Source organism: Aptenodytes patagonicus, chromosome 14 (assembly GCF_965638725.1).
Source record: "Aptenodytes patagonicus chromosome 14, bAptPat1.pri.cur, whole genome shotgun sequence".
Lineage (NCBI taxonomy): Eukaryota > Metazoa > Chordata > Aves > Sphenisciformes > Spheniscidae > Aptenodytes > Aptenodytes patagonicus.
Window position 1 is genome coordinate 626,682 of NC_134962.1, and position 14,247 is coordinate 640,928.

The window sequence follows — 14,247 nt, forward strand, 5'->3', positions numbered from 1 at the left end:
GGCATTAGCACTTCCATAGTTAAATGTCTTTATGGTTAGAAGGCCTCTGAAACACAGAAATACTCTATCAGCTTTGTAAGTGTGCAGATACCCCTCTGTGCCCCTCATATACTTGTTAGCAGAAGTAATCTATAATTTCTCACTACAGGTAGTAACATATTCCTTTTGCTTAAAAACAAAAGTGAAGTTAATTTTATTGCAGGCAGGTGTGTACTGCTGCCTGCCTTGTAATTACTCTGGCAGCTGAAAGACGTAGAAATTTGGGAAAGCAAAATAATCACAACTTGGATTCCCCTGCGTGGTGTCACAGAAAATGAACATTCACGACGTTCAAAACTTGGTGCTGAATGTGTCTTTCCTTTGCCCTGGCATGTGTTAACTTTGGTTTGGGGATGTGTGATCAGGCAGTGCTTTTTCTTGCTTACATGCTGTCGTTGTGGGGAGCCGCACACTAATGAAACCCTCGCCCAGGCACCTTCGCTGTTGGCAGTGCTTGGTCTTGAATCTCTCACCTGACAGATGTGGTTAGGATTAAACCAGGATCTCAGCATCTGGGTGGAGCGTTGTGCTGCTGAAGAATGTCTGTGGGATGAGTTTTAAAATCAGGGTTCTGTCTAGGCGTCGATAAGGATATCTGGCACACAGCAGAGTGTGAATTTCTGTTTTCTGACTACATTTCAGGTTGCATAATTGTATTCTGACTGTCAGAACTGCCTCGGAATGCTCGGATGGAGAGCTTAATAGCTCACTTCTCCAAACAAAAGTGGGGTTTGATGTTGTGTGCAGCCTTGAGAGAACAGGGTGTTGTCTCCTAACTCCTGCTGTAGGACGGCAGTTGGTACACACCGTGATAGGAGCCAGCAGAGCTGTACAGCACCGAGCGCCTGCCACCTTCCCCCTTTCGTGCCACTGATTGCTTGGAAGTGTTACGTGGTTGCTATAAATACCATCATCTACAGAGTGGTTGGGGATTGTTTGGAATGAAAAGCTTTATTTAAAGTCAATACTTTGTGGCATTTGGGATCTTCCTGCTTTTCATGTTTTTGTGTTGCATGCTGCTTGCGTATTGTGACCTTTTCTTTGGTAGCAGGTCGGGATAATTGGCCTACGTGTAGCCTTGTGCAGGCAGGTTCACTCAGTCAAGCTGCAGGTAGTCGTGCATTTGGGGGAAAAATTGTGGGTGACAAATGGTATGTTTTAAGCCTAGTACTTATTGCTTGCCTTTTTTTTTTCTTCTCGAACAGTGGAATACAAATAGCTGGTAACTGATGATTTTTAAAATTGTTTTGTTTATAAATTCCTTCAGCAAGCCAGTTTGCATTATTATCTAATGGGTTAATGTTTGGTCTGTTTCTGTAGATGAAGCAGCTTTGGCAGCATGCAAAAACATAGGATCCAGTTCAGAATCCCACTTCAGGAATTTTTTTTTTTCTTCTGGGGGGGGGGGGGAAATCAGCATTTTGGTTTTGTTATGATGTTTGGTTTTTTTTTTTAACATATTTGAATATGGAGTGAATGTATGAAATGAAAGTTATGTGACTGCACAGGCTAAACCGATCTCACGTTGTTCTGATTGTGACATTGTGATCCTCATACAAAACTCCGGCAGTTACTCTTTAATGTTACTGTGATGTGTTTTCTGAAGTTCTGTTTTTGGTGGCAGGTTCAGACTTTCAGAATAGGGATATGCCCATGCGCTTATATTAACATCATGGAAAATCTATCACAGGAAAAGATTCCGTTTTGCAAACAACTGGAGACTGTTCTTGGGGGTTTTGAGCCAACTTGGTCAAAAATACTTATGTAGGACAGGGTGAAGGATCAGAGCTGAGTTTCTACACAGGCGTGCACGAGCACACACAGACACACACACCCCCTGCCCACACCCCGTCACCCCTGAATCAGAGAGAATTATTACTGTTTTGTCATTGAGGCATACTGCAAAATTACCGCTGTTGTATTTTGGTTTTAAGTGTTGCTCATATGTTCGGTGATTTGATTAATGTGTGCTTCAGATCAATGAAACACAGAGCTGTGGCCTGATGAGCCTCTTGTTCCTTCTTCACCAACAGGCTAAGATGCCTTTTGATGCCAACAAGCTGTACTGCAGTGAGGTGCTGGCTATTTTGCTCCAGAATAACGATGGTGAGACATGCCTCTGGTATCGATACTCTGTTAGGGTAGGATACAGGCTTCTTTCAGATCACAGCAGCACTCTTCTGCCTTTGGCTTCCCTTCGCTTGTGCTCTCTCACATACGCATGCGTCCTCTCTTTCTCTGCAGCTTTTATACTCTGTCAAGCCGTATTGATTTTGTTCGCTGATGTATCAGTGTTAGATGGCTGTAAAATCTGACAGTTAGCTTCATTTTTCTCTCTCTTTTCCCCCTTCCCCCCACCTCCGTCTAGACAACAGAGAATTGCTTGGGGAGCTGGATGGGATCGATGTGCTGCTTCAGCAGTTATCTGTGAGTAATTCACGTATGCCCTCTCTACTGTCAGGAGACTCGCAGGCTGGGTGTGAGGAGGTGGAACGGATTCTGGGTGTAGCGCTGTCCTAGCAACCTGTAGATACTGAAGCACAGCAGTGCTTTATATTTAGTGGTGGCATAGTCCCTGAATAACTTCCATGCAGGTGTGTCATCCATGGTAAGTGAGGTTAATCCCTGTTTTAAAGATGTTAATGTTGAGGTACACAGAAGTTAAATTATTTTGTTATAATTGCATGGCAAGTTGGAGATAGGCAGGGTTGGAATTCGGCCATCTTCAGCATTCTCCACTCCAAGCACTGGGCTGCATTGTGCCTACATTTGAGCTAGCTGAAGGTAATGTGTTCATAGTTCACTTACGTTTCTTGAGGTGGTACTGTCTGCAGCACCCTCAGGTATGTGTTGTGCCTAGGAGTTCTCTGGTAAGAAGCTTATCCACATACTTTTGTGAACTGCACAATCGGTGAATTTGCCTTTCCCTTTGGAGGCCCTGTATTGTCTTTAAGTCGTGCATTAGACTGCTGCACATTTGTTGGTATACAGTCAGGGCAGTAAAAAGGGCAGCAGAGTTACAAGAGAGAATGCATCGGTGACGTGTGTGATTGCTGGCTTATGCATATCAGATGCTGAAGGCTTGTGATGTAGAATGTTCATGTATACTCTACAACAGTGTGGACCAAATTGGGCCCTCCATTTTGGGGTAATTTTGCTTTCTTTGTCATGCAGGTGTTTAAACGACACAACCCTAGTACAGCAGAAGAACAGGAAATGATGGAGAACCTGTTTGACTCCCTTTGCTCCTGCCTAATGCTCAGTTCCAATCGCGATCGCTTCCTGAAGGGCGAGGGTCTACAGCTGATGAATCTCATGCTTAGGTACCCAGCTAACTTTGTGATTTTTCTTGCCTGCTTTTGACATACCGACACACATTCTGGCTAGATATTTGTCTTTTTCTGTTTATAAAATTTCTGTGTTAGCATATTTGTCTGTCTTCTGTTCCTTTTTTCCCAGCATGTAAGTTGGACCTTCTCAAACATATAAGCTCCACTCTTTGTCTTTAGCTTTGTTTCCTAAGAACTGGGGTTACTGCAATATCTGCTGGAAAGTAACAGTGCAGATCTGTGTGGCAGACACCCAGATGAAAGAATGCTGTAGGTCAGGCCGCTAATCCTCTAAGGATTTAAAAGACCCTTATGAGGGTAAGAGAGAACCTTTGGACGTCTCTAGGGAAAACATTTCTCCTTTTGTTCGCCAGTTCAAGCTTCACTGTGTTGTGTATCCTCTGAGCTGGTGAATTTTTGTGGATGTTGATACAAAAATTGCTTTTGTGAAATGGGCATAAGTAGGCATTTCTTCTTGTGACGTGTTTTGTCACACCGTGAATCTCCAGGGCTTCTCTGTTCTCTCTTCACTTTTACTTCCTTGCCTGGTACTGAATTGTGTCTTCTGCGCTGACTGGCTTCCTCCAGACCTCAGGACTGGGCGCAGCGGGGCTCTGTCTGGCTTTCCCTGGTGGGCTCGGCTGCGTGCAGTGGCTGGTTAGCAAATGCCAACAAGAAATGATGTATTCCTGCAGCGCATGGCTGGGTAATGTGCAGCAGCAGGGAACTGAATAAATAACCAAACGTGGATTATTCAAATAGGAATACTGGGTTTTCTTGAGGCTAATTAAAGAAAAGCTCCAAAACTTAAGAACGAGAGGGAAGCCTCCCTGTGCCTCAAGTACTAAGCTGCTAAGCTAGCCTTGCAGAACTAATTACTTGGAGTTCTTGTGCCATGTGGGTGGGACTCAGTGTTTGGATTTTTAATAGCTTTTTCCCCATTTTTGGACTCTGCTGTTTACCGCTCTCTGTACCAGGATCCCAGCTGGAAAATTATGACGAGGAAAATTTCTCCCTGGATGCATTCCCCCCCCACTAGTAGCTGTGAAGGGGTTAAGAGGGACAAAGCATGACTTAACTGCCACCAGCAGCTGTGTCTAATGGAAGGAGTTTCCAAGACCTCAATCTTTTGATGCTTAGGAACCTAATTTATTCTGCAGTCTGAATGGGATTGGTAAAGTGACAATGGAAAAAAAGTAACAATTCATGGAATATTTTCTAGAAGCTTATATCACTACTGTCCATAAGCATGGACTATACTGACAGCTGATTTTTTTTTTTAAACTCTTCTAATCTAGTTCAGGTAAGTAGAAAAGTTGAAGTTCTTAACTGGCTGTTTGAGCAAATAATGTGAGTTGACATTTGACTGAGTCTTATCCCCAAACCAGCTCCCTTTTGGCCCTGACTTGTCCTACGCTGCAAATCTCATTTAGAGAGAGCAGCACCTAGTTAGACAGAGAGAGTAAATTTCTTGCTTCTAATGATGTCTTTCAGACTAGAGTTGAAAGTGTTAAGCTGGTACTTTTATTGCTGATTCATGTTTTTCCTCTTTTGAAGAGCTGCCAACCGCTTTTCTTAGTATTTCACACTATCCGTGTTGTTGACATGTCAGTTCATTCCTATAGACAATTTTCTTTTTTTGTCTTAATACTCCTAATGAATGAAACTTCAGGATTCTGACACAGGTAATCATGCATGTAACCTAAAACATGTGAAATCAGTGATACTCAGCATATGCTTAAAGCTACTTCCATTCTTCAGACTGGCTGGGTCAGAGCTGCGATGCTGTCCTGAAGCTTTTACTTTTGGAAGGTGTGGTATTTCCTTATCAGTGTTGTAAGCTTGCTTCTGGTAGGCATGACACAGACGTGACTGTATATGTGTTATTTAAGTAGTTAACTCAGATCTTCAGAACTTCAGGAACGTGCTGCTAAGCTGTGCTATCCCTTGGCATCTCTTGAAAACCAACTTTCTGGTTCTAAGTTTTGGTGCTTTGTCAGTAGTAAGTAGTAAGAGAATGAATGACGTTAGAGTCAAGTGCTCTATGGAGAGCATAGGAGATGATTAAGGTAAAAGCACTGTTTGTGGTGATGAAAATTAGGGAATGGATACTGGGAGAAGGCAGCTACATTAGGAGGAGCAGCTTTGGGCATGCTCAGCTGCTGCCATGGGGGGGGTACTTGCTTTTGCAGGTCATGGTGTGATTGAAGGTAGAAAGCTCTGCTGGACTTAGCATTTTAGTGAGGAAAATAAAGCACGTTTCTGTAGCTTTCAAAGCACCAAACAAAGCAAAGTGTCTGAGAACTGACGCTGCAAGGTTTTGGTGTGTGTTTGCTTGTGGGTTTTTTACATATTTTAATACCCAGGAGATATTAAATGGTTATTAATTCTGTTATCCTGTGTTATCATTGGGAGTTCTCTTGGTGTATGCTTAAAAGCTCTTACAGGTGCTCAGTTTTTCTTGGACAGTACTGCTTTGGTAACTGCAGACTAGCATTGTAAATAGGGAGTGAACCTTGATAGTTGTGATCTAGAGAGCTGCACAGGAGTATTAACCTTCTGTATCTTCTTGATACCTTCACGATAAGCAACAAAGAATAGAAATGCCATTCAATTGTGATTGACCACCTCGCCTACAAACAAGGCAGAATATTTTTCTCTCCTGTCGGTATCCTCTGAAGACTGGGGGGAGAGATCTGTTATTTTTTGTTTTTACTTTGAAGGCGGTTAATCATTGTACCGTAGTCTGTGCAGATGAAAGGACAAATAAACAAAGTTGAAAGTTTATTGACAAGATGTGAGATAGATAAGCTGTGTGAGAATAAAGATATCAGGCTTGAATCTCCATTACTGTCTTGGAGAACATCGCATTCTGTATCTAGTCCTACCCAATACATCTAGCCAAGTTGTTCTGTTAATAATGGCCATGCACACAGACCTGCAGAGAAGTATAGCATCTTTCAGCTGAGCATTTACCATGCTCGAGAGAGTCCTATAGACAATAATGAAGACACGACTACTTTCTATTATGCTGGCCAACAGCGAAAGATGATGTTGTGTTGTGTGAACTTCTAGTAGTTTATGGGGAGACAGTGGTAACACCTGAAGATGAGCACAATGTGGCTGATGCGCTTTACGTGCATGTCCATAGCAAGCCGTGTCCTGGACATGGTGTTGTGGTCTCGGACTTGCAGTGTTGAGGGGGACTTGCAGTTGGCCACTGGGAGTGGAGCTTCACCGAGCAGGTATGTGGGAGGTGAGCAGAGGGGTCTGGGAGAAGACCATATTGACAAGGATGGAGCCTGTGACAGCAGAAATGAAGTAGGAAATTTTGAAGTAGGATGAGAGCATGGGTATATATAATTATTTGATTTGCATCTCTGCAGCAATGGAGGCTCGTTTATTTTATGGAGTGTCTTTATCAAAAATAAGATGGTTTATCAAGGTGGTAGCCACCAGTGGAAAGTTTATAAATGTCACATAGAATTAAAGTCAATTTTTTTTTTTAGATCAGGAAGCACTTTTTAGTACACAGTCCCTCAGCCTTGCCTTGGTAACCTAAATGCAGTTTACCTTACAAAGCCAAAAGAGAGGAAAAACAGGCTTGTAATGTCAGTTCCCTTGCGCACCCTGACAGGAAGCTTATTGCTTTTGCTGTAAAATTGTGTTAAGGTTTGGAGGAGATGCAGCCACTCAGTTCCCAGGGGATATGTCAAGAAGATTCTCTGTTGCATAGGAAAAATGACATGTGGCTTTCCCAGTTATTAACTGAAGGTGTGTGTGTATGCACGTAGACAAATGCAGCAAAGGGAGCTTTCGGAAACGTGCATCACTTGGGCAACATGATCTTCTATTCTGCAGCTATTGAGTGGCTTTTCTTGACCCTCAGAAAAGCATTTTCTCCTGTACAGCAAAACCAGGAAATGGACAACTCTGTACGGCTCCCCAAAGCTTGACTATAGCTATTTCAGGGTATATTTTTTATAATTATTAAAATCCTTTTATGTTTTCTTGTCCTGCTGTTCCTAATGACCCCATGGAAACTTAGACTGTCTCTTTACTAAATCTTCTGGTTAATTAAACGGAACCATTTTATGCAGCACTTTTCCAGGAAATCTAGTATTCTGCTTTTGCTAGTATTTTGGAAAGTGAGAGATTGTGTTATGCTAATGTGGAAAGCCCAAATAATGTTAGCACCTCTGTAATGTTAGCCCTGAAGAGGGCTTTAAACTAAAGTTGTCAGGGGAGGGGAACCTCAGTCCATCAGGTTAGGAAGGCTAAAGCCCTGATAGAATTAAATCTGGCCAGGGATGTCAAGGGCAACAAGAAAAGCTTCTATAGGTATGTCGGTGATAAAAGGAAGACTAGGGAAGATGTGGGCCCTCTCCAGAAGGAAACGGGAGACCTGGTTACCCGGGATATGGAGAAGGCAGAGGTACTCAATGACATTTTTGCCTCAGTCTTCACTGGCAAGTGCTCAAGCCACACCGCCCAAGTTGCAGAAGGCAAAGGCAGGGACTGGGAGAATGAAGCACCACTCACTGTAGGAGAAGATCAGGTTTGAGACCATTTAAGGAACGTGAAGGTGCACAAGTCCATAGGACCTGATGAGATGCATCTGCAGGTTCTGAGGGAACTGGTGGATGAAGTTGCTAAACCAGTATCCATCGTATTTGAGAAGTCGTGGCAGTCCGGTGAAGTTCCCACTGGCTGGAAAAGGGGAAACATAACCTCCATGGATTTGACAGATGGACCTCTTGGTGGATAAGGAATTGGCTGGATGGTCACACTCAAAGAGTTGCGGTCAACGGCTCGATATCCAAGTGGAGACCAGTGATGAGTGGCGTTCCTCAGGGACCGGTATTGGGACCGGCGCTGTTTAACATCTTTGTCGGCGACATGGACAGTGGGATTGAGTGCCACCCTCAGCAAGTTTGCCGACGACACCAAGCTGTGTGGTGCGGTCGACACCCTGGAGGGAAGGGATGTGATCCTTGACAGGTTTGAGAGGTGGGCCCGTGTGAACCTCAGGAAGTTCAACAAGGCCAAGTGCAAAGTCCTGCACATGGGTCGGGGCAATCCCAAGCACAAATACAGAGTGGGTGGGGAGTGGATTGAGAGCAGCTCTGAGGAGAAGGACTTGGGGGTGTTGGTGGATGAGAAGCTCAACATGACCCGGCAATGTGTGCTTGCAGCCCAGAAGGCCAACTGTATCCTGGGCCACATCAAAAGAAGCGTGGCCAGCAGGTTGAGGGAGGTGATGCTGCCCCTCTGCTCTGCTCTCCCACCTGGAGTACTGCGTCCAGCTCTGGGGCCCCCACCATAAGAAGTACATGGACCTGTTGGAGCGAGTCCAGAGGAGGGCCACAAAGACGATCAGAGGGCTGGAGCACCTCTCCAATGAAGACAGGCTGAGAGAGTTGGGGTTGTTCAGCCTGGAGAAGAGAAGGCTCCGGGGAGACCTTATAGCAGCCATCCAGTACTTCCAGGGGGCCTACAAGAAAGCTGGAGAGGGACTTTTTACAAGGGCATGTAGTGATAGGACAAGGGGTGATGGCTTTAAACTGAAAGAGGGTAGATTTAGCTTAGATATAAGGAAGAAATTCTTCACCATGAGGGTGGTGAGGCACTGGAACAGGTTGCCCAGAGAAGTTGTGGATGCCCCATCCCTGGAAGTGTTCAAGGCCAGGTTGGATGGGGCTTTGAGCAACCTGGTCTAGTGGAAGGTGTCCCTGCCCATGGCAGGGGGGTTGGAACTAGATGATCTTCTAAGGTCCCTTCCAACCCAAACCATTCTATGATTCTATGATGCTCTTATTTTTGAAATAATAAATGTACCAAAAGAGTTCTCTCAGATGTAAAGGTATGAAAAGGAGGAAAACTGGTTAGCAAATGAAGTTGTAATTCAGAGTTCCCTATGAAGACTGAGGTCACTCCCTATTTGGTGATACTCATGTATGCTTGTCTTTGAATTAGTGTTCAGCTAAAAGTTACCTCAGTAAGCACAGATGAGACTAAGATAAACTGCTTGCCCTCCAGCAGAATAAATATTTCAAATAAAATCAACTCTAGACAGTCCAGTCAAGCAGCTATTGATCTCTAAAAGCCTGAACTTAAACCCAATGAATATTCCAGAGATCAGTTCTGTGCAACCTTCCTAAATGCTGATCAATATGCAATTACTTCCCCTAAAAACATTTCTTATATTGTCTGGCCTAAGTAGTACTTTATTTTTAGCTCCCTGTAGAGGGGAGGTGGGAGTGTTGAGCCACCCTCCTGCACTGCTCCTCGCTCATGGGTAGAACTCGCTGCTGCACCAGATCCAGCTGCACATGGTGCTTTCAACAACCGCTTCGTGTCCATCGGAAGCACCTGCAGCTGCACTGGGCAAAGTAACTTTCTTTTAGGCTAGGGTGTTTTTTAGTCTGCATGTGGTTAGGGGTTCACAAAGGTAGATCTCTAAAGGGAAGGCATTTTCCATGGTTCTCTGGAGCCTGGGCTTCAGGAAGCCCTGGACGAGAAGACCCTGCTGATGGACGTGAAGTCCGGGTGGCCAGCTGCTGGGCCGCTCAGCGTGTGCTGTTTGCAGTTGGGCAGGCTGGTCCTGCAGTGCTGGGTTTGGCAGGTATGTGCAAGGGCAGCCTGGGTGCTGCCACCTCCACGGGGGGAAAGAGGAGGGGGCTGAACTTTTTGAGTGGTTTGCTCTTTATAGATCCTTATTCCAGGTCCACAATAATACCTGAGCACCTTACAGTCATGCAGAGCAACTAGTCTGTGTCTGAGGAGAATTGTTCTCTCGTCGTCTCTCCAGGGGAAGAGCACAGCTTGTTTCTGGGAGGATTTATTTTTATATGTGCGTGTAGCTATATATTTGTTAGAGAACAAATTCTCTTAGAGAAGAGAAAATCAGAGGAGATTGCCATGCACGTGAAGAGGAAGGTGGTGGGGCTTGCGACTGTCCTGCCCTGGGGGGAATGTCCTCCTGGCCTGGCCTTTGGGGATGCTGGGGGCTCTTGTTCTTCAGCTCACGTTAGCTCCTGCTGACGTTGACCAGGTCTGTTGGTTTTATGGGCTGTATTTGCGACTGCTTTTTCAGTTCATGTTTCACAAGATATTTTAAATTTTCCCCTGGATGAATTATAAATTCCCCTGTTTCTGGTTTGAGAGGTACAGGACTTTTGGAGATCATTTTCAGACCATCTGTGTGCTATCGGTATGAGTTACCAGCATCGGCATTCTGAACTCGCATTAAAACAGAATAGCCCAGAATCTATCTGCTTTCTTCCAAATGTGGTTTCTGGAGATGGTTTTTTCTTCATTACAGCTGACCACCAAGCTATGCTTACCAAACTTACTCCCTTATTAAACTGAATTATTGCTAGATCTAAATCCTGATCTTTTGAGGGTGACAGTATTTGCCTTGTGTATCCAACCCAGTCTCCCCTGCCGTTTTGTGCTAGTGTTTGTAAGGTGGTGAAGAAATAACTTCTTCAATAGCCAAGAAATAAAAAATAAAACCATAACAAAATATATAAAATGAAATAAAAAGAAAACAGAACATAAAAAGAAATAAAAGGTATTTAAAAATAAATAACCAAGAGAATATTCCCAACCACAGTTTTGAAAAGAGTATTTGTCGATAGAATGTTTTGGCTTCTTGAAGAAAATCTTGCTCAGAGCTTTTGCTCAGACCCTTCATACTTTCTTTGTCACATTAATTTCCCTTTTCATGCTGTCTCTTTAAAGTAGTGTGGTCCAAAGCTCCTCATGTCCCTGAAAAGTTTAACTTGCAGCTTTCTTTTCACAGAGAGAAGAAGATTTCCCGCAGCAGTGCCCTGAAGGTACTGGACCACGCCATGATTGGACCGGAGGGCACAGACAACTGTCACAAGTTTGTTGACATTCTTGGTCTGAGGACCATATTTCCACTCTTCATGAAATCACCCAAAAAGATAAAGAAAGTTGGAACAACTGAAAAAGAACATGAAGGTAGGCGTGCTTCCAGATCCTTCTTATGGCCATGGAGGAGGTAAATGGAAGGCAGGTGTCTGAAAAGTACCTGCAATGAGGAGGGGATGGCACATCACCATCTTTTCAGGGTTCCTCCTGCAGCTTTCAGGTCCAGGCAGCCTGCCCGTTCCCTGTCGCAGGCTAGCTGTTGATGACGCACTTGCCCTGCTTGTTTTGGTATCGGCAGTTCCTGGCGATTCCATTTCATGTGTTGTTAATAAGTTATTTTACTCCTGTAGGGTCTGTTGTTTGAAGCTCTGACTCTTTGATGCAAAACTCTTTTGAAAAGAGTAATGAGGCAACTACAAATGTCACCTCAAAAGCAGTGTTTTCATGGCTCTGGGCACTGAAGTGTGACTCGATGAACATCAGGCATTGCAGAAATAAACTGCATGCTTTTGAAGTTGGTTTTTTTTTTCTTTTTCTATTTTTTTTTCCTCTCTCCCCTGGAAAACTCTGCTTTAACAGAAATCTACTGTGGAGTATTACTGCAGGACCTTATGCTGAACTGAATCTAGGGTCAGTCCCTCCTGCTTCTGGTAACATTACCTTTTCCATTTTGTTGATAATTGACTATGTTTTGGAAGAAACTTTAAATACTGCCAGTGATGCTTGAGGTTTTGTGCCAGTTCATTACTCATCTCAGTTCTATAAAGGGTGATTATTGTCAATAGCTGAAGAGGTGTGAGTGGGTCTCAGGCTTGCCTAGTATCCATCCTTAACTCTTGCAGCAAACCAAGGGAAAATGGAAGGAAACAGCAACAAAATGGGAGCTCTAAACCCAAATACCCTGCTTTGGTACTGTCCTTGCAACTCAGGTGGAACCAGATGTCCTGATGTTCTCCAAAGCAAAGGCAGGGAGGTGCTGCCTCCTGCAGACCTCGCCGGGCGCTGGGCTGAGGCGCTGGCTGGGACTGAGCAGCCCCTTTCTCTGGAAGAGCTGCAGAGCTGGGGGCAGCTCGGTGGGCATCTGCTTGTTCTCGTCCTTCCTGAGGACAGGGTGGTGAGGAAGAGGAGGGGCAGATCCATCAAGCAGCTGTTTTCTTCTTGAAAACTGTGCCAGTGGTGAGCTGCTAACTACATTTGTTCTAGAGCACCAACATTAAAAGATGATAACGCTCTGTTAACGAAGGCAGCGGCTTGGCGAGGCACGGTTAGGCTGCGGTAGCTGCAGAGGTGAGCTCTGCGCCTTGGAGACGGCGGGGCTGAGGCGGGATGGTGGGTCGAAGCTGGAATTGGCAGTGCCGTGGGCTGTGTGCGCACACGTGGCGGCAGCGGCTGCTTTCCTAGCACGGGCGGAGAGAAGGGGCTTACCTGCAGCCCAGCGCCAGCTGTAGTAACGATTCGCACACAGGCTGCCAATTCCGGCTGCCTTATCTGTCTTGTATTGTGTTGCTTGTCTTGGATAGATAATGGTGAGGAAGAAATGCTGTCGTGTGTTCTGGCGTTTATGTAACAAAATTGTGGAGAGTGCAGTTGTGCTTAGACAATGGATTTAGCGGATGTTTTGAAATCTTCATTTGCAGTATGAAAATAAGGTTGTTTAATTCTTCTTACTGAGAGGAAGCTCGAGCTAGAATACGAGCTTTTGAGTACAGAGATCTGGGTCTGTGGCTCATGTCACTGACTTAATTTTTCAGTTTGGGAAAGTGAGTTAATCTCTGTCTCATCTGCTTTGTCTTGAGACTGCAGATGACATCTATGTGCAATCTTGGCTACTGTGAGGATTTGGTAGCAGTCTGGAAAGCCCTAACAGGGTCAGTTCCTAACTATTTCTGTGATAGGGGGAAAAAAAGAAAAGCAAATCTGCCCTCAGGAAAATGGAGTGATCCGTGCAAACAGTCTTCGTAACATACCTCCATCTCATTAGTATTCAGAAGAAATGGAGGACATTAAGATGAGTCCAGAAATCAGTTTTATTAAAATAAGCTCTCCCTAAAACGCTGTGGTAGTAAGTCCAATTTTCTTTGTTTTGCATCACTGGGCAGGTGAGTTACTGAATTTCTAACGATGGGAGTTAATTGAGATGTTTAACAGGGTGCCCCTGGAGCCTGTCGCAGCCATTGTCCTGACACGTGTATAAGCAGCATAGTATATGTTTTTACTTTGCCAAATGTTGCACCAGCAATACATTAATTACTCTGTGCTCGAGGGCACTGCTGTTTGATGGTCGGCTCCTGTGAGCCACTGGCTGAACAGGAATACTGCAAAGAGTCCTTGGTGCCTGCTGGTTTTAAAGGAAACGGTGCAGGTCTAGCGTGACTGAGAATCAATGCCCTCTGTGTTGCGTTGATCCTAGGAACACGCTGCTTTCTGCATATCTCTTTGTTTATTTATCAAAAGGAATGCTAATGTTCAGTCTTCTCTTGTCATCTTTTCTTGTTAAAACTTTATCCTGTTTTCAAACTATTTAAAAAAAAAATATTAAAAATTAATTAGAATGATCCTTTTCTACTAGGAGAGCGTTCATGTATATGTCAAATGGAGGAACATTTTCCTTTAAAGGATTAACTAGAATGGCTTTGTAACAGGGGCATCAGTATTTATTAAAAAGCAGTTTTAAGGAGCTGCTCTGTGAACGCATTCACTGTAATGCCATTGAGACTCTGTTGGGACAGACGCTCGTGGTTATGCTGCAAAATATGAAATTCTTAATGGGCTATTAAGTCTGGAGCCTAATTACAACTGCTGAAAGGACAACCCTGTTAAAATGCTTCTGCATTGGGTGAGGTACCAAACAGCTCTGCCAGCAGTTTTTGTCCACCGAGACTCTACCTCCTCCGCCTGTCCTGGGCGTCCCTTTGTCTGCAGCTGCAGAAGTGCCGCCAGGCTGCAGGTACCAGCAGCGGCTGGGGCTCGAGGATGCTTT

General features: G+C 44.5%; 1 protein-coding gene across 1 annotated transcript in view; it reads left to right on the top strand.

Moving 5' to 3' along the window:
* CTNNBL1 (catenin beta like 1) overlaps window positions 1-14,247 on the top strand; it is a 57,177-nt gene that overhangs the window by 21,313 nt on the left and 21,617 nt on the right. Inside the window, exons 8-11 of the mRNA XM_076351934.1 lie at window positions 2,073-2,145; window positions 2,408-2,466; window positions 3,214-3,362; window positions 11,176-11,357. Coding sequence (XP_076208049.1) covers window positions 2,073-2,145; window positions 2,408-2,466; window positions 3,214-3,362; window positions 11,176-11,357 — 463 coding nt within the window. The remainder of the gene's footprint in view (window positions 1-2,072; window positions 2,146-2,407; window positions 2,467-3,213; window positions 3,363-11,175; window positions 11,358-14,247) is intronic.